At 36.4% G+C, this 18,648-nt stretch overlaps 1 protein-coding gene across 2 annotated transcripts in view; it reads right to left on the bottom strand.

The window, feature by feature from the left end:
• The window catches only part of CDH12 (cadherin 12), a 153,845-nt gene extending 142,258 nt beyond the window's left edge, over nucleotides 1-11,587 (bottom strand). For both annotated transcript variants that reach the window (XM_059469163.1, XM_059469171.1), the window contains exon 1: nucleotides 11,350-11,587. In XM_059469163.1, coding sequence (XP_059325146.1) covers nucleotides 11,350-11,580 — 231 coding nt within the window. In that variant the 5' untranslated portion in view covers nucleotides 11,581-11,587. The remainder of the gene's footprint in view (nucleotides 1-11,349) is intronic.
• Nucleotides 11,588-18,648: the final 7,061 nt, after the last annotated feature.

The following is an 18,648-nucleotide window of genomic DNA, read 5'->3' as shown; positions in this document are numbered from 1 at the left end:
TGAGTGTGGGTACCACTGTGGTTCAAGGGTTGTCACATTGATGCTGGATGTGGGTGATGAGCTTGCCTGGGAGGTTTCACTGCACCTGATCAAGTCCCCCCACATTCCCAAGCTGACCTGAGCATAGGCTGAGCTAGTTTCCTTTGAGACTCAGAGAGGAAACCAAATCACCAACTGAGTGTGTGGGCTGCATCCTCAGCATAACAAATGTGTTTTGTGCTTAGCTCAGCTTCAGATGGAATAAATCCTCAGGGAGATTTGTAAGGGGTCTGAAGAGGCTCAGCTTTTTTTAAGGGTGTTTTAAGGACAATCCTCTAGCCAGTGACATGGACTAGAAAACTAAAGAAGCAGTTTGGGTGGAATGGCTGGCAGTATGAGATACTGAAAGAGACGAGGATTTGCAACAATATCCCAAGCCTCTTGCTAACCAGACATTTTTCTTGGCATTACGTTTGTAATAGTGACCTAGACTACTGTCTTATGTTTTATGAACCTAACATTTTTACTAATACATCCAAATCAAGAAAAAAAATCAGTAAATTGCTACATGAAATACTGCAGATGTTTGCATTTTACATATAAAGACAAATGTTTATATTTTTCACTAGAAGAAATGCTATTTAATAAAATGTCTTTTTTCTGTTTAGAACTGATTTCTTACTTGATGAAATTCCCTGCCCATTAAACTCTCCAAACCGCATGCAACAAAGTTAAATTAGTCAGTTTTGGAAACTAATGACTAATACAAACACTTATTGCTATTTTATTCTAGGTGAAGGAGCACGTCTGTTACTACCCTTGGACCCCAAAGCATGCTTGGCCCCAGCATGCTGCACTGGGTGCACGTGGCCTCCAACCCAGAACTCTGCCTCTGGCAAAGGTGAGGGTCACAGATCACCACATAATTGCCAGGTATCCAGTGGTTCATGGATATTGGTGGTGACTACAGTTACTAGCCTTGGGAAATTGATTTTTTAATAATTTCTTCATTCTTTTATCATTAACATGAAAAAATCTGTTATCTCTAGAGCAGCCTGTGGCATGGAGCTACCTAATTTGGATTGATTCATTTTGTGAAGAATCACTTCCTTTTCTTTGCTCTGAATGGGCAAACTGTTGGCTTCATTTGTGCCCCACACATCTTGTATTGGTGAAGGCAGGAATCTCCTCCCTTTAGTCTCACCCCTATGTTCTAGACGTTTTTGAGACCTTTCCTATCTCCTTCTCTTTGTTTCTTTTCCAGGCTAAGTGAACTTATCTTACTCAGTTATTCCTCACTGATGAGTCAATCCAAAAGTCCTGATAAACCTTTTGTCCTTGTCTGTACTTTTCCAAGTTCTTTGGGACACATGCTCTCTGAGACTACAGGCTCACCAGAAATTTAGATACAAAGCTATATTAACGACATCTATTTCCTTCAGCTGCTGCTAAGAATTTCTAACATCCCATTTGCTTTTTTTGGCACTCAACGCACACTACACAAATGTGCATGCAGCTATTATGAAACAAGATCCCATTTGAGAGAGATTATCATTTCCACAGAGAACAACAATTTATTAATGAAACTGGAATTATTCCCCTCCTCCCACAGAATGTACTGCTTTCCATCAGATTTCATGTCTTATTTTAGTTCTGTTTCATAATGTTTTTCCCATTTTTTTCCATCTAGCTTTTGTTTTTAGTAGCTTAATTTGAAAAGCAAACACTTCCCTGGATACTCTCACACTTTCCAAGATAATTTATGATGATATTAAACAACATAGGCCCCAGCCAAATCCTTACTGATGCTGAATCATAGTGTGGAGGATGAAACATAGTAATGTTTTTTCAGTGGTCAATTTAAGACTTTTCACAAAAATAGGAGTGAATGATTCATCTATTACTGGAAATCTATTTTTTTAGCAAGGAGTAGCAAGGTTTTAATGGCATAACACTATCAATCATTGATAACAGAATCAATAACAACTCTAACTTACATGTTCAGGGACTGACAGCTAAAATAAATACAATGCACACAAGATAATAATTTTTATAATTACAACTGATGCTAGAAGACAGGAATTCTTTTGCAAGTTTGCTTTGTTCTTTACACACCTTTTTCCCTTATTATAAATACAAGAATAACTACTGCACACAGCTATTTAGACAAAAGCCATTGTATTTATGTATTTATGCATTTATGAAACACAGTCTTCTCCAGGGGAAAATTAAATTTATCTAGTTATTTAAAATTAAAACTAATGTAGTTTTAATTTTAGTATGTGTCAATGTTAGTGGACATTGTGTTCTCTCATTAGTATATCTTTCAGCTTTTCTCCTCCCTTTTTCGCTTTTTGTGAGACCAGCCCCTGGGCTGGGAGGGCGAGGGACATGTCACCCAGCAGTGTGGATATAATCACCTTTCTCCTTAGTCACCCTCTCCTGCCCATAGGGCACATGTATCACTGCCATGCAGCAGTCATAGAACACATGCATCTGGTACTGCACAGTGCACTACATCAAGGAAATCATCTTAGAGTTATTTTGGAGTTTTTAAAAAAAATACTGGAAGGAAAAGGGTAATTTTGCACCAGAATGTTTTTATGCTTTATATCATCTTCCTCCCTTAGAAACAGCATCATCTGTTTCTAAGAGTCTGCAAATGCCTCTACAAGGCATTTGGATTATTTGGGATTTTATAATCTCCATTTAGATTGGCTAAATGATAAGTAAGTGATAACAGGGAGAAAACTATACCAGAGTGTTCTTGTTACAAAATTATTAACCACTACGGGACATCTAATAAATATTTGGTTATTTTTATGTATTAAGTCCTCAGTTTTAATCTTGTCTCATTCCACTTTCTTTGTTAAGACCTTTTATGACTTTTCATGTTGAGTTTTCTGCACTTTTTCCTGGCTAGAAAAATATGTAATCTATTCTGTTTTATGAAATAATTATTATGTAATAAAGGTTAGGCTCATTTATGAAAGACAATTCATTTCACTAACTTGTGTAAAAAATATAAGCAAGATTTTGGGTACACAAGGTCTTTTTGAATCAGGAAGAGAAGCTGTGGAGTTCTAAGCTGTTGTTAACTCTGTTAATTCCTCAGAATTTAATAGGATATATAACAGATCCTATGCAAGAAATAAGTTGATTGTAACTTTTGCACCACAGTGGATATCAGATACAGGGAGACAGAAAGGAGGATTAGGGAATGTCTGTCTCTAGAGGGGGAAGAGAGACAGGTCATGTAGAGCCTGTGGGACATGAGGCATTGCTGGGAGGGAGGGAAACAGTCATTGCCATAAAGCCAATATTTGCTCCAAGTCCACTGCTTTCTATGCCATATAGCAGAAATTGTGGTTTGATATATCACCATCAGAAGAGCAGGGGGTTTTTCACTTTAGGACATCTGCTGTTAAAACATTTTCAGGCCCCTAAATCACAAACTATTTTATGTAATGGCAGCACTTGACAGGACTGCCAATCCCAATCATTTCTGTTTATGACTTGCACACAAGGATGTTAACTGCAGTGACTGAAGATGAGATAACCTTTTAATTTGCTAGCTTCTCCTATATGGTGGTGCTGGACAGCTCATGGGAAATTATTCTTTCTTTTTCTTATTAAGCATGTTTTATTAATAATTGATTCTAGCGGTGGGGTTTTGAGTTTGTTTTATGGAGGTTTTTTTTTTGGTTTTTGTTTGCTTGCTTCTTTATGGGTTTCTTTGGGTTTTATTGGTTAGTTTTTTTGGGGGGGGTTGTTTCAGGATATTTTTAATTTTGTTTGAAAAAATGAATTTAGGTTTTAATTTTGTTGCATTCTGTTTCATGCTCATACTTTGGCTTTGAATTTCGATTTTTCATGGTGATTTTTCATGTTATGTTTTCAAACATGCATTTTATAGAGAAAAATTAATCACAGAATCACAGCATATTCTGAATTGGAAGGGACCCACAAAGAACTTTGAGTCCTTTCCTGCACAGAACAGCTTCAAGGGTCACACCATGTGCCTGACAGCACTGTCCAAATCCTCCTTGAACTCTGTCAGGCTGATGCTGTGACCACTTCCCTGGGCAGCCTGTTCAAGTGCCTAAACACCCTCTGGGTGAAGAACGCTTTCCTGATTTACAGCCTAAAGCTCTCCTGACACAACCTCAGGCCGTTCCCTTGGGCCCTGTCACTGGTCACCAGAGAGAAGAGATCAGTGCCTGCCCCTCCTCTTCCCCTCACGAGGAAGGTGTAACTGCAATGGGGTCTCCCCTCAGTCTCCTCCTGTCCAGGAGGAGGCTGAAAAGACCCAGTGTCCTTAGCTGCTCCTTGTACTTCTACTCAAGGTCTTCACCTTCCTCGTGGCCTTTCCTTGGATACTCCCTAATAATTTAATGTCTTTCTTACCTTGTGGCACCCAAAACTGCCCCAACACTGGAGGTGAGGCTGCCCCAGCTCAGAGCAGAGCAGGACAATCCCCTCCCTTGCCAGGCTGGCCATGCTGTGCCTGATGCCCCAAGGACAGGGTTGGCCCTCCTGGTTGCCAGGGCACTGCTGGCTCATGTTCAACTTGACATTGACCAGGACACCCAGGTCCATTTCCACAGTTCTGCTTCTCATTGAAAACTGTATAAATATCCAAATTTTCACAATTATTTAAGTAGAATTATAAATTATTTATATTTCTAAAATTTGCAGTTTAATTTTCTTTCCCAATTATTGTTTTAATGCCAAATCTGCATCCCACTAAAATGAGCAAAGGAAATAAAAAAGTCCCTATTGTGAAAAAAGTTATCCATCTCATAGATATGAAATCCTGAGCTTTAATCTAGTGTCCTGTCACTTAGCAGTTCCTTAATATTTCTATATTTCTTGTTTTCCTGCTGAAAATTTATACTTTTGTAGCACATTTGAGGCATTATAGTATCTCATTTTTTTTAAACATCTTGTATGTCGCAGTAATCACAAATTTTATTCAATTTCTCAACCATCTTGTTATTTCAGTTTACACATAATTAGCCAGATACAGGAATGGCTCCAGGTATTTAATACTTTCCCACATTTTGCTGTTTGGCAAATTCTATTTAATTTATTACTTGGCATTCTGACGATTTTCCAGAAAGAAGGTCTCATGATCCCAGCTGAGTTTTAATTGATGGTCTAATGTTTCACTAATTATAAATTCAGCTTGCATTGCTGACATACAGAATACATGCCCATGTCTGATCTGACTATCAACAACAATATGTCTACCAGGTGAATCAGAAATTCTCAGCCAAACTCCATATTTAGGTCAAAAAGAAAAAAAAATCTTCAAATTTTCTTGGATTAAAGGAGGACAAAATGTTTTGATTTGTCAGTTCTCCTCAAGTCCTTTGAAGAATTTAGAAATATTTTTTAAAGTATCTTTTCCCGTATTTTCCTGTTTAAATAAACTTTCTGCCCAAGTGAAGCCATTTATACAGAAGCATTCCAAATAAAACTAGAATATGTGTAAGATTTTTCTTTAGCAGTTTAATTTCTACAATCTCATTTGGGTTTCTCCACCTATGTTGGCAACAAAATTTCAGACACGCAAGCACCATTAGCACCCTACACTCAGCTGTGTTGGGAGGTCTTGTGAGACTCAGTCATTCATTCTAACAGGACCATTTCCACAGGCTCTGGATCTTCTACAGGGATCACTGAATCCTTGCATAGCAGAGCCTGTTAAATTTTAGAGTTTGAAATATTTCACTCTGTGACCTCCTTAGCTGTTCAGAACAATAACCTCAACATTTTACATCCTCTAAAATGTGGGTGACAGCTCAAGAAGTTGATCCTTCCCTTTTATTTTGCTCTTGCCTTGCCCTGATCTCACTCTTTTTCCTCTCTCACGCAATCAGTGAAAACCTAGTCCTTCCTTTTTTTTTTTCCTAGCTTCAAATACCTCATATAATTTTCATCAATGTAAGGACCACAGGCAAGAGATCTTACCACTACTACGCTCCTAATTTACCTGCTATGAGCTACTGAAGCAAATCAATAAACAAAGTGAAGCCACTAGATCAATAATAAACATTCTGTTGCAAGTTGTTCATCTCTGCTGCATGTCTTTGTACACCTTGTAAAAAGGTTAGTTTCCAGGAGTAAACATTAAATGCAAGTCTGGCTCGCTCATGGGGGTTTTGTGTTTCCATGGTTCCATTTCCTTCTCACACTTTCATGTTCAAGTGTCAAAATTACTTTGTGTCTCACATACTCTATGCAATATACAGGATGCAAAGCTTTTAAAGTCATCACGTTTTTCACCAGACAGACATAAGTGGGAGAGACAAAGGTCTCAGCTCAACAGAGCAAGAAAAGTAATACAGAATTCTGATACCAGTTCTGATTCCTCTTACACCTTTTTTACCATTTATTTTCTCCTCATCAGTTTCCTTGTCTGTTATAAATTGTGACAGTGCTTTTTCTTGAGTATGTGCACGGCATAAACTCCATAAGCCAATTTAGTAAGCCAGGTTAATATGATCATGCCTGATTGCTCTTTAAATTACTATCTAAAGACCATTAGGGCCCAACAAGATTTCACTTTGATGTCAGCAGACAGAGCTGAGTATATGTTCGATGTACGGAACAAGCTCATTCTTATACATAGCATATCTTTCATATTAAAATCACACAGAATGAGTAACTCTGATGTCCTGCATCATGGGAGTCAATTAATACATTACTAGCAGCATTCCCTGAAACAATTTTCATCTCCTTGATGATGGCACTGTGCAAATGTCTAATGGAAATAATACACAGCTATCTCTAATATTGTTAGTTCTGTTTTGGGAATGGAATCTGATAAATTACAAAAAAACATTTTGACAACTTTAAATGAAATATTATTGTGATCATATTACTAGAAATCTAGTGGAAATACAATTTTAAAAGGTGAGTTTAATCTGGGTACATTTATGAATAGATTTAAGTGGTTTTTTCCCTTCAAAGGGCAGCAGTTTTCAAATTCACTGCACGTATTTCTTTTCCTTAAATTTTAGTTTTTCTTTCAAGTTAACTCAGTGCTTATGAATAATGCCAAAATGACAGCCACTGCTCTGTAAAATTGTTTGTCTGAACAGATTCAAATAAAGCAGTGCATAATTTCCTTTACAGACTGCCCTGTCATGCAGACACTCACCCAAGAGGGAAAATAACTGTAAAAAGAGAACATGTATTCAGAAGTACCTGTTGATTTAAGCCTAATGGAAGGTGGTCAACATTAATTCCATCATATTAAAAATTATCCACTAAAAAGTGCCTAAATAAATTCTATGCTTATATTTCAGATGCAGAAGATAAATGATAAGGTTTTGAAAAAGCATGCTGTTCTACTCATAGATGTAGAGCTCTGCTTCCTCCAAATCAGCACTCTTTCTGCCTTGATATATGGGCAAACCTTTGAAGATGATGAGGCTTTCTCAGGACAGAGTCAGATGAAAAATACCATATTGTTACATTACCCTGCACTGCCATAGAACAGTCATGAGTATTAAATTTTTCAGCATCCTTTTCTTAACAAACAAGATCTGTAGTTGTTTGTGTGTGAGCATGCATTAATTTGACAGAGGTTTAAACAACAAACTTGTAAAACATAGGTTATTAATTGGCAGAAAAATATCTGGTAAGCTGAGGTTCTGGGATTTTTGTTGGACTTTTTTGTTGGTTGGTTGGGGGCTTTTGGGGTTTTTTGTGGTTTTTATTTTTGTTATTCTTTTGTTGTTTTTTTTTTTTAATTTATTTTCTTTGGTTTTTTGTTTGTTTTTTTTCTATTTTTGCTACACTGGAAAATAGAAGAGAAATGTCCACTACACTGAAAAGGACTGTGCAATCTTTTCCTATGCACTCAGTACAGTCTGCATCCAGTACAAATACCATATGCCTGTCTCTGCAAACTTGAGGACATACGGCAAAAAAATTCTCACTGAAAGCAAATGTGCAGGTGTGCAACACAAGAAAGATAAGATGCATTTACACACTAGGAATGCAAAGACATATAAAGGGAAAATGCCTCATGCAGCACAACCAAAACCTTTGCTAGTATTGTCTTGACCATGTTGTTCTCTTGAACTTTCATTTTATTTTGCTGCCTCTGTATGTCACTGCTGAAACACAGCAATAAAGAAAGGTGATGGACATATTTGTGGTGCTGGTGGGGCTGCACCCCCTTCAGCTATCCTTGCATAAGGGCAATTAAAACTTCTGCCTTGTTTGTGGGTGTAAACTGTGCTGGAACTTTTTTATGCTCAAGGACTTGATCTTCTGGTGATTTCTGTCACCATTCACTGACATGTGTGTTTTTGCACAAAAAAATAAGCATAAAATTTTTGTCTTCATCCACACCTGCTGTTTTTGCCTGGTTTCTGGAGTTTCCAAGTACCAGGAAAACAAGTAAAGCACTGCAGAGTAAATGAGCAAGCCTTATTTTACTCCCAGCACCCTGTCCATTTTCATGGGTTGCATGGTAATATCATACATTAATTTTAGTTTTTAGACTAGATCTGCTTAATGAACGTTGAGCAAAGAAGGTTATCCTTTGTTATTAATCTAATGGATTTTTATTCTTCTTCCAGATTATGCGAGCAGATTCCCAAACTTTAATAAACAAGTTAAATGCTTTTAATGTGTAAGCTTCAGCCACTATTTCAAAATCACCACCTGTAAGCTAAACTAATCCCCATCAGTTTGTAAACTGTATTTTGATTTGCAACCTGACATTCCTTGAGATTGTCATTTAAAAACAGACATGAAAGGAATTACATGCCCTGGCTGTAACAGAATACAATATTTCTGTAAATCGGTGTTCTCTTACAAAAGGGATGCAAAATTAGCTAGTCACCCTCAACTGTCAGCTGATTTAATAGATACATTAAAATCCTATTTATAAATTACTGGACATTATTAGTGCAATAGTTCTATAACAAGTAATATAAATGTCGATGCACAGGTGTCCTGATAGCAAGGTTAGAAGAAGATAAAACCCTTGTGATTTCAGGTCACATGAAACATCCTACACTTTATAATATACTTATTACTACTTTAAAATATATAACAGAAACATTATAAAAATAATTAAATTGAAAATAAATGCTATTGGAATAAAGATGTAATTTTGCTGAGTCGTTTGATTCTGCAGATTTATTTCTGCAATCAATCCAGAACTCAACTGCATTTAACATCTTAAAAATGTTATGTGATTTTAAAAAATTGCATGTGATCTAAAGATACTCATTAGTGACTGTTGGATATATTTTAGTATGCTGACAATGGTTTGAATTTATATGAAGTTTTACTTTTGCTATTTAAAAGCATAATTTCTAGAAGGAACTTCTCTCTCTCAGTGTTATACCTGCATTGAGAGTTTTGTGGAAAATAAGGGGAAAACACCAACATCTCCATCTTGGTTTTGTTTATTTGTTTATGTTTTTTTTTTTGTAGGAGATTTGGCAATTATGACATAGAAAAACTGGCAGGGTTTGTTGGGTTTTTCAGATAAAGGAAATAGTTAATATAGATAAAACAAATTGTGATAAACATCAAAATAAACATTGTTGAGGAAAGTTGTTACCTAGATTTAATTGCTCTCCTCTAGAAGCAGATGTTTTGACATATAAAAAGGGGTTTGACTTTTTGGCTTTCCTCATACTTGAAAAGTGTTGCACGATTTGTAACTGTTCCAAAAAGTCTTAAGAGGTAAAAATATTCCAGATGAATCTGTAATAAGTGTTAGCCTTAATGAAAATATTCCATTTGTTTTAAAGTTGCTTATAAGGTTAATGTCAGTGGAGCAAAAACAGGACAAAGGAAGAAGTTGACTCATTAGTACCTTGACAATAGTCAATTTTGTGCAAAAGTTACATTTTTTTGGCAGTTTAGAACTGACCCTAAATGACTACCAAAAAAAACTTACACAAAGGAATAAAGACTAATGAAAATATAGTGATGCATCAGTAAAATCTGTCTTTTGACATTAAAGGCACAGCAGTCACATTGATTGTGCTACAGCACCAAATGTGATGAGAGTCCTTGCTGGCATCTTCAGCGAGGTGCCAGAACAAAGGTCTGTCTTAGAGAAAGTGTAACTTGTGCCCACTGGACATCACAAATATGATTTTTTTCCATTATATGGTCCCCCTTTCTTCAGACTTACTCACTGTATTAACTTTGTGATACAAACACACTGCTTTGCAAATTGCTTTGACCAATACATTTTAGGGCTTAACACAAATGTCTTCACGTGCAATATCCAAGTACATTTTTGGCTGCTGTGCTAAAAAATATTGTGTTTTATTTATACATCCTCAGAATATATTTCTGGAAGAGTAGGAGGAAAAATTAATTTTCTGTTGATTTATTTATATTTAGGGAAAAAAAAAAGATTTTCCACTTGTACACTGAAATAAAAAAGTTCACAATAATATTAAAGTAAAAACTGAAACATGATGACTCATTTTTACAGTAGGTGAATTTGAAACCTTGCTGTCTAGGGAAGTGGTATTTAGGGACTCAGGAAAGAAATTCCTGACTTGTTATTTTCACTGAGTAAAGTCCTTTACTTAAAATTATACACAGCATCCAATTATACACTCTGCTAAGATTTTCTTCAGGTGTCCTTTGCAGCTTTCCTATCTGAAAACTCTAAATTCACCACCCCCACAACCATCAAAAAGTTTTATGTCAATTACTTACCCCCTCTTACAGAAACAGTGGACATACAATGAGAGAGGGAATTGCAAAAATTCTCTGCAGGTATGATTGTGCATGTCTACACACAGTATAAAAGCTGTAGTGCAGGACTTTGAATTATGAAGCAATAAAACATATTAGAAACACTTGAAAACAATCTGAAAAATCAGAAATAAAAGTAAATGGTTCTGAGACATGAGACAAGAGACCAAAAATGATGTGTCTTCATTAGCTGAAAATGGACTTGGAATAATCATATCAATCACAGGAATAATTGCTCATTATGGGCATAAGATTTAAAATTTATATCTTATCGCTTGATATCAGTACAATGTTGCTAAAACTCAAATATGCTATCACAGTCATTTCAATTAAAATTAGTGGTGAAATACAGATTTATATCAGAACTCTCTTATTTTGTTTTTTCTTATATTATTGTTGTTTCTGTTGTATTTGTTTAATATGAAAAGCAAGAATAGGGAAATAAGCATACAAAGACAGAAAGTATATAGTGGCTACAGGACAGGCTGGATGGTAAAAGCAATGAGCAAAGGGAACTACTGTCGGTAGATTTGTCCCACCAGAAACAGGTACGCATTTATAATACATTATATTCTCTGTATCATTTGAACTTTCAAAGAAATAGTAAAAAATTACCTTTCCCACATACTGAGGTTCAGAGCCCATGTACTCCTCCAGCACAAAAAATTGATTCCACACCCAGCCTCGTTTGACTCGCTGGGCAGATGATCTCCTCCCTGGCACTGGGACAACATTTTCTCTTGGCTGTGCTTCCAAAATCTCTTGTGCTTGTGGGTGCAGTGGTGTTAGGAGACCTCCATCGAACAGGACCCAGAGAAGGAGGGATAAGCAGTTCCTTGTGAGCATTGGCAATGGCTTCCCTACCGCAAGTAATAAAAACTCCAGCGCTTAATGCCGAGCACAGGAATCCAGGTTTGAGGTGTCTGTGGCCTTCACCACTTAGCTTCTGATTTTATTGCAGAAATGCTAATGCAGGCATTAATCCTCCTGATGACAAGGTATTTGCCGCAATAAATTCCATCTATAGGGACCTATAAAAGAGATTTACATGCAACATCAAATTACATAGGATTACACTGAAGCATTCATCAAAATTCTCACACCTAGTTAGTTTCTAGAGACAGAGAAAAATATTAAGAATCACAGTTTAAAAGAGATTTCTATTTTCATTGTAGCACTGAGCTGCTCTAGAACATTGTTTAGTTATTACCTCATTCTTCCTCTGCTTAGCATTACCTTTGTGTCTGTCTGAGACAGGGCTGTAGCCTTTGTTTTAGAATCAGTTATGAAACAGTTTCCCATCAGTGATATCAAAAATGTTTACTCATTTTTTTTTTAGCTTTACTCAAATTTTACTCAAAAATATTTTACTCAAAAAAGATTTACAAACAAAATACTGGAGAACAGGGGATCCACTCTTTCACCCTGTGAAAGAGCAAGAACTTTTGCTCATTTTCTCTGCCACAAAAGCCTCTTCAAGTCTTCTCTGCAGTGTTCTTGTTGCCAGGTATAAAAAAAAAATAACTGCCTGTAGGACTTAAGATAGATGCATTTTACATTTTAAAAGCAAAATACAATTTATAGCACTATGGACATCACCAATTTGTTAGAGTCATATTGTGTCATTGATTTTTAAGCATAGGTTTCTAGGAAATCAATAGAGTTCTGCTTAAAAAGCAATGACATTATATGGACCTCAAAAAAGAAGAATAATAAATTACTTAACCATATATATTTTTCCTTTTCACATACTGCCAAAGGTTATATTTCCCTTATGAATAATATTATTACTATCCATAACAATAAATAGCATACAAATTCCTATTTGTTGGGTGCATGCTGATATATTTAAATAGAAAGGATTTATAACCAGGAACCTGGAAGTCTTAAAAAAGAAAAAAACAAAAACACCCTAGAAGAATAACTGCACTTCCTATGCTAAATTTAGGGTGAAATTTTCTGTTCTGATTTTAAAGGCTATGTTTGAGGTCTTAGTAAAAAAGTAAAAAACCTGGTGAAAGGTATCTACTGAGTGTTTTAATTCTAACTTCAGAAAGGATAAAAGATGAGGAAAGAACTCCTGTCTGCTCAGAATGCTTTAAATAAAAGTTTTTCTAAGTTATGTTCATGACATTTCAATGTTTATCATCTACAGCAGGATAATATTTTGTGCAATGAGTACAAACTTCTTACTTGCACAATCATTTGCAATCTATGAATTTTATTCCAGCAAAGGAACCTTAAGACATGAGCCAACCACAACAGAGATCTGCATTCAATATATTTGGTATGAATTTATTTTTTACTGAACAGTTCAGATGTGGTTTTCTGCTTCTGCTTTCAATGTATTCAGTGGTATATAACATCACATTCAGACTGTGTTCATCCATAATTCTGTTCCAAGATTTCAAACGTTTTTGCCTCTCCTGATCCATGGTTGCTTGTGCATGCCTTGTTTTTATGGCAAAATCATAATAATCATGAAACATAGCAAAAATTAAAACCAATCAACTCAACATATCCTTTTGAATTGCCCAGATGTAGATGGGAGGTGGAAAAAAATCTTAAAAAAAAAGGGGTGGGATAGTCTGCAGTGCTTCAGAAATGCCAAAATCTTGTTGTAGTCAATTTAATTGCCATACCACTTCTCTTTGTTCAGAAGATTCTGTACATTGCAGTTCTCCCAGCAGAGCTCTGCCTCCGGCCATGCCTGTCAGTCAGGGAGCTTTTAAAATGTTATACAGCACCAAAAGTAATGCAAAGAGATTGAAAGGCTTCAATGAAAGGAGAGCAATTCCCCCTCGGCTGGAAGGTTAGTGACCAAGTGCAAGACACAGAGCACTTTAACCTCTTCTCCATTGGTATCCCAGACAGCCTCCCAGAATGCCTACTGCACAGTCAGGAAAGAGCAATGCCAGTGCTTGCTTCATTTCCTACAGCTTCAAAAAGATGATGAATGGGAGGGTCAGAGAAAAAATGGGAGGCTAATGGATGTTGCAGTACAGGATTGTAGCGCAGGTGCCCTCATCAGCTGCGAAAGAGTTCAACGTGAAGAATTTCTTTCAATTTTTCATTTTTTAATCTTTTATTTTTTCTTCTATTTTTTAATTTAAACCTCAGCAAGGCAAATAATTGAAACTCTCATACTTTGGCCCTTGAAAGAATCACTCCAGCTTGCTGTTCTGTGACATTTGTGCCGTAGGAAACTGAGGCTGAAGGTAGCTTCTTCTTCCCCATAATTCATTGCTGGCTTTGCAGGAGGCTTTGTCTGATAGAATATACTTTAGAGCACCATTGGAACTTGTACAGGTATTCAAAGGCTAATATATATGTCTTATTCTTTAAGTCTGTTCTTATTGTTTTGCATTTTCTTTTTAAACTTTGTCAAAACCTGTCTTAGTGCTTTTATATTGTCAAATACTCATTGGTCCCTTATGTACCTTTGATCAGAAAACTCCTAAGACAAGTAGGAGAAAAGGATTTAGAAATCCACTCAGAACAATTAACCATAAGGAAGGCACTATATTTCCTAAAAATTTAGGGTATTATTTCCAGTGATGCTCATAAAGGAATACTTATCCAGTGAGATAGTTGTGAACAGACATGCACCCTCGTTGCATCTCTTTCCTATATATTACAGAAGTACAGATGGTCAGATTTTTCTTAGATCTTGGGGTTTTTTCAATATTAGCTCTTGCTACTCATTTCTTCAAACAATCTTGTAAGGATTTAAGTAGCATTATGCATGATCTAATTAACCCATAGAGATACAAAGGGATACCCTGTATGAATTTAGTCCCACATATGCTTTTATAACCTGTGATTATGTTTATTCATTTCCCCAGTTTGATAAAGGGAAGTAAAAGACCCAAAAGCAAGCACGGTCAGTCTGTTAATACACAATTATTAAGAAATCTTGATCATATTTACTGTGTCCCCCAAACTGCAGGCTTAGAAACTCATGAAATGCAAATGATGAATAAAATATCACTACTAAAATTATTTATTGGGAATAACAAAATACAGTATAAATGGTGCTCCTGCAAGAATTTTCATTCTGACCCGGGCTATACTGCCATTAATCTAAACAGCCTGAGCAAAGAAATGCTTTTGGAATACAAAACTGATGCATGCCATTGCTGCTGCAACAACCCTTTATCACTGGTACTGCAGACACAAATCACCTCACCACGCTTGGCAAAGGTTATCCCTTGTAGAGAGAACAGTCATAGATCCTCTGCAATCACTCATATGCACGTAAGGCCTCACGTAGAGAAGTATTTGAAAAGAAACTTTAAATGATCTTTGATCTTGTCATGGTTTAATGCCAGCCAGCAACTCAGCCCCACCCAGCTGCTCACTCACTCATGCCCAGTGAAGAAGAGAATCAAAAAGATAAAAGTGAGGATACTCATGGGTTGAACTAAAGAGAGTTTGATAGATAAAGCAAAAGCTGCAAATGCAAGGAAAGGAAATAAGTTCATTTTCTCCCTTCCCATTGGCAGGCAGATTTTCCGTCATCCTCAGAAAACCAGAGCTCCAAAATACATAGTGGTGTCTTGGGAAGGAAAATGCCATCACTTCAAGCATTCCAACTTTTCTTCTTCTTCTCCCCTGCCGGCCAGCTCTATATGCTGTCCGTGATGCCATATGGTCTGGAATATTCCTTTAGTTAGCTTGGATCAGCTGTCCTGGCTGTCTCCCCTCCCAGCTTCTTGTGCACACACAGCCTCTTCACTGGTGAACTGGGATGAACTGCAGAAAAGGTTGTGACTAGGTAAGCAGTGCTCAACAACAGCTAAAACATCCCCACGCTATCTACACTGTTTTCAGGGAAATTCACAGCACAGCCTCATGCTTGGCTATTGTGAAGAAAATTAATTCTATCCCAGCCAAAACCAGTGCAGGCCTGCATGATGTGTCTACTTGCATCAGACCACAGATGCATTGCTGTCACACACAGACAAGCAGGAAACACTAAAGCTCCATGATGCACTCAAAATTGTCCTCAGTCCAGCAAGGCTGGTAATTGAACCTCCATGAATGGAGGCAAATTGCCTACTGACAAAGCATCCATTATGCACTGATGGTGGGAACATTTCTGCAGCCACCTTTACCATAAATCTATCAGCACAGAGAATGCTTTAGCTGTGAAATAAGAGCTAATGTAGAGCAACCATCTTCCTATGCATAAAGAGGTTTGAAAAATCTTGGCAAAGCTGTAAAATGGTTGATCATGCCAGCAGGAAAGTCAGATAACATCTGCAACTATGGATATGCTGTAACAGCTGACCATGTAATGTTGTTTCTCTGCAATACCTTGCAATAAGAAAATAAAGCAGCAGGAAAAACAAGTCCATGGTTTTTGTATATATTACAATTAACTCCTTAAGTATTTGAGATGACATATCTTCTGGTTAAAGAACAAGTAAAAGGATATGATAAATCTTTCTCTGAGTTTAGACAAATCAGTTGGGTGGATATCCTCAAAGTTATTTAATTAAACAAATCCCATTAGATTAGACTGTAAAATACCATATTTCTTTTTGAGTTTGACTTTCCTGAGCTTCACAACCTATCTAGATACTTTGTAAATAAAGCAATTCTTCCTTTTTTGCCTGGTCTTTTTAGTTAGTGTGGGAACAACTTGGTAATATCAAAAGAGACATTAGGAGAGAGATTACAAGTAAACAGATTACAAGTCACAAACTAGAAAAGACTTTAATTCTCAATCTGCACATCCCACAAGTCAAAAAATTTTTAACAGATTAAGCAGGTCCCACCTCTGCAGCTACTATAACAACTTGGCAAGAATAACATCTGGAATCCATGCCAGGTAACTGTCATGGGGAAAAAATAATATCAGTGTTTCTACCTGCTGGAATCTTAACATCATCCAAACCACTTATTCCTTTACCTCCCTTTGTGTGAGATTCAATAAACTGTATAAACAGTCCTAGTTTAACATCTGTCAGCAACCAAGCACCACACAGCTGCTCACTCACTCCCTCAGCCAGGAGGATGGGGGCAAGAGAACTGGAAGAATAAAAGTGGAAAAACTTGTGGGTTCAGATAAGAACAGTTTAAAATCTGAAATATCATTAAAATATTAAAAATATTAATAACAATAATAATCATATTGCTATGAAAAGTAAAATAATTGAGTGAGAGAAGTAAACTCCAATAAATACAAATGAAAATAATTGGGCACCAGCAGTGAATCGATGCCCAGCCAGTCCCCAAGCAGCAGCTCCCAACTTTCCCCCTAAGTTATGTGTGCATAACTCCATATGGTATGGAACATTTCTTTGGTCCTTTGCGGTCAGCTCTCCTGGCTGTGTCCCCTCCCAGATTCTTGTGCATCCCCACATGTGTGCTGGTATACAGTAAATGTCTTTTACTCTGTGTGAGCACAGATCAGTGATCAATAAAATATCCCTGTGTTATCAATGCTGTTTCCAGCACAAAGCCAAAACCACTGCCCCATACCAGCAACTGGGAAGAGAATTAACTCTGTCCCAGTCAAAAACAGGACAGAAGCCTAGGCTGGCTCTCTGGCTGTTTGGATTGAATCCTCACAAGGCTGAAAATTTGAATCTCAGTCCCATTACTTCAGAGGTTGTTTATATGAAATTGCTGATCGAGAGAGGGAACAGAAACCAAAATCACCTAAGCTATTCCCAAATATTCTGTAGATAAGTGATAAGAGCATTCTGATTGAATGTGAGAAATATATGAAGAAAATACACATATGGAATCTAAATCTTGGTATTTCTGGAAGATGTATGTCATCATACAGACAAGAATTATACTCTGTAGACTACTACACAACAAATAGATCGAAGCATTTCTCCTGCAATAAAGTGATTTTAGCTCGCTTTTATTAAATTCTATTAAAAAGCCCCAAAGTCCTACTATTTATTGTTTAATATTTTGCTTATTATAAACTTGCTAATAATTCAACTTGACAAGAATAATATCAGTTTGGTTAAGGCTCTGATTTTTGGATTTGACTGCCAAAGCCACTTCCTCTCCCTATTTGATTATCCTGTGCAGAGATATATTTTGTATACTAGTTAAGAGATCAATTCTGATGATAGTTGTGCCTACAGAGTAACATCATCTATGAATCTGGACTACTCTATTGAGTTTTAACTGGCATGAAACCAAAGTGAGATGAGAATGATGTCCTCCACCTTTGAGTGCAATTGTCCTTGTAAGCACATTCACGGGAAGGCTGCCACAAAGATATATTACAGCACAAAAAAATGTGTGATATATTCTATCAATACCCAGTAAACACATTTATAAAATGTCTAACATTGGAGAAGAGTCTAATTATGTCTGGCATTTCTAAGCCTTGCAATAATAAAATTATTATAGCTTCACAGATATGAGTTAATAATTGGCTTTCTAGTGTATAAAAAAGTGATGACTTTAGGGAGTTTGGTAAAATAACAAAATCAAATGCTACAAACTTCCAAAAATGGTATAGTTTTACAATGCTGAAGCTTATAGAAAAACTAATGAAGAAGTGCAATGTAAAAACATTCTGAGTGCAAAATAATTAAGTGGTTCTGCATGCAACTATTTACACATATTGTGTCAATTTTGTCATCATTAGTAATATTTACAGGACATCATTTATGACTGAGCCATCATCCTCAACCAGGGAAATTATCACTTTTAAATTCACAAACATGCGTAAGAATATGAGGGAAATAATTGTTAAAAAAAAAAGAAAGGATTGGAACTTTCATTATAAAGTGTAAGTACATCAGTAAACGCACAAGTCTCCATGGCTCATTGAACTATTCAAAGTTAACTCAGGTAAAAAGAAATTTCACTTTCACTCTAGGTTAATAATGTATATTTTGCTGAGATTCAAATTCAGGCCAGTACTACTCTGTAAAT

This window comes from Ammospiza nelsoni, chromosome 1 (genome assembly GCF_027579445.1).
Source record: "Ammospiza nelsoni isolate bAmmNel1 chromosome 1, bAmmNel1.pri, whole genome shotgun sequence".
NCBI lineage: Eukaryota > Metazoa > Chordata > Aves > Passeriformes > Passerellidae > Ammospiza > Ammospiza nelsoni.
Note: the sequence above shows the minus strand (reverse complement) of the source record. Positions and strands in the feature narration are given on the sequence as shown.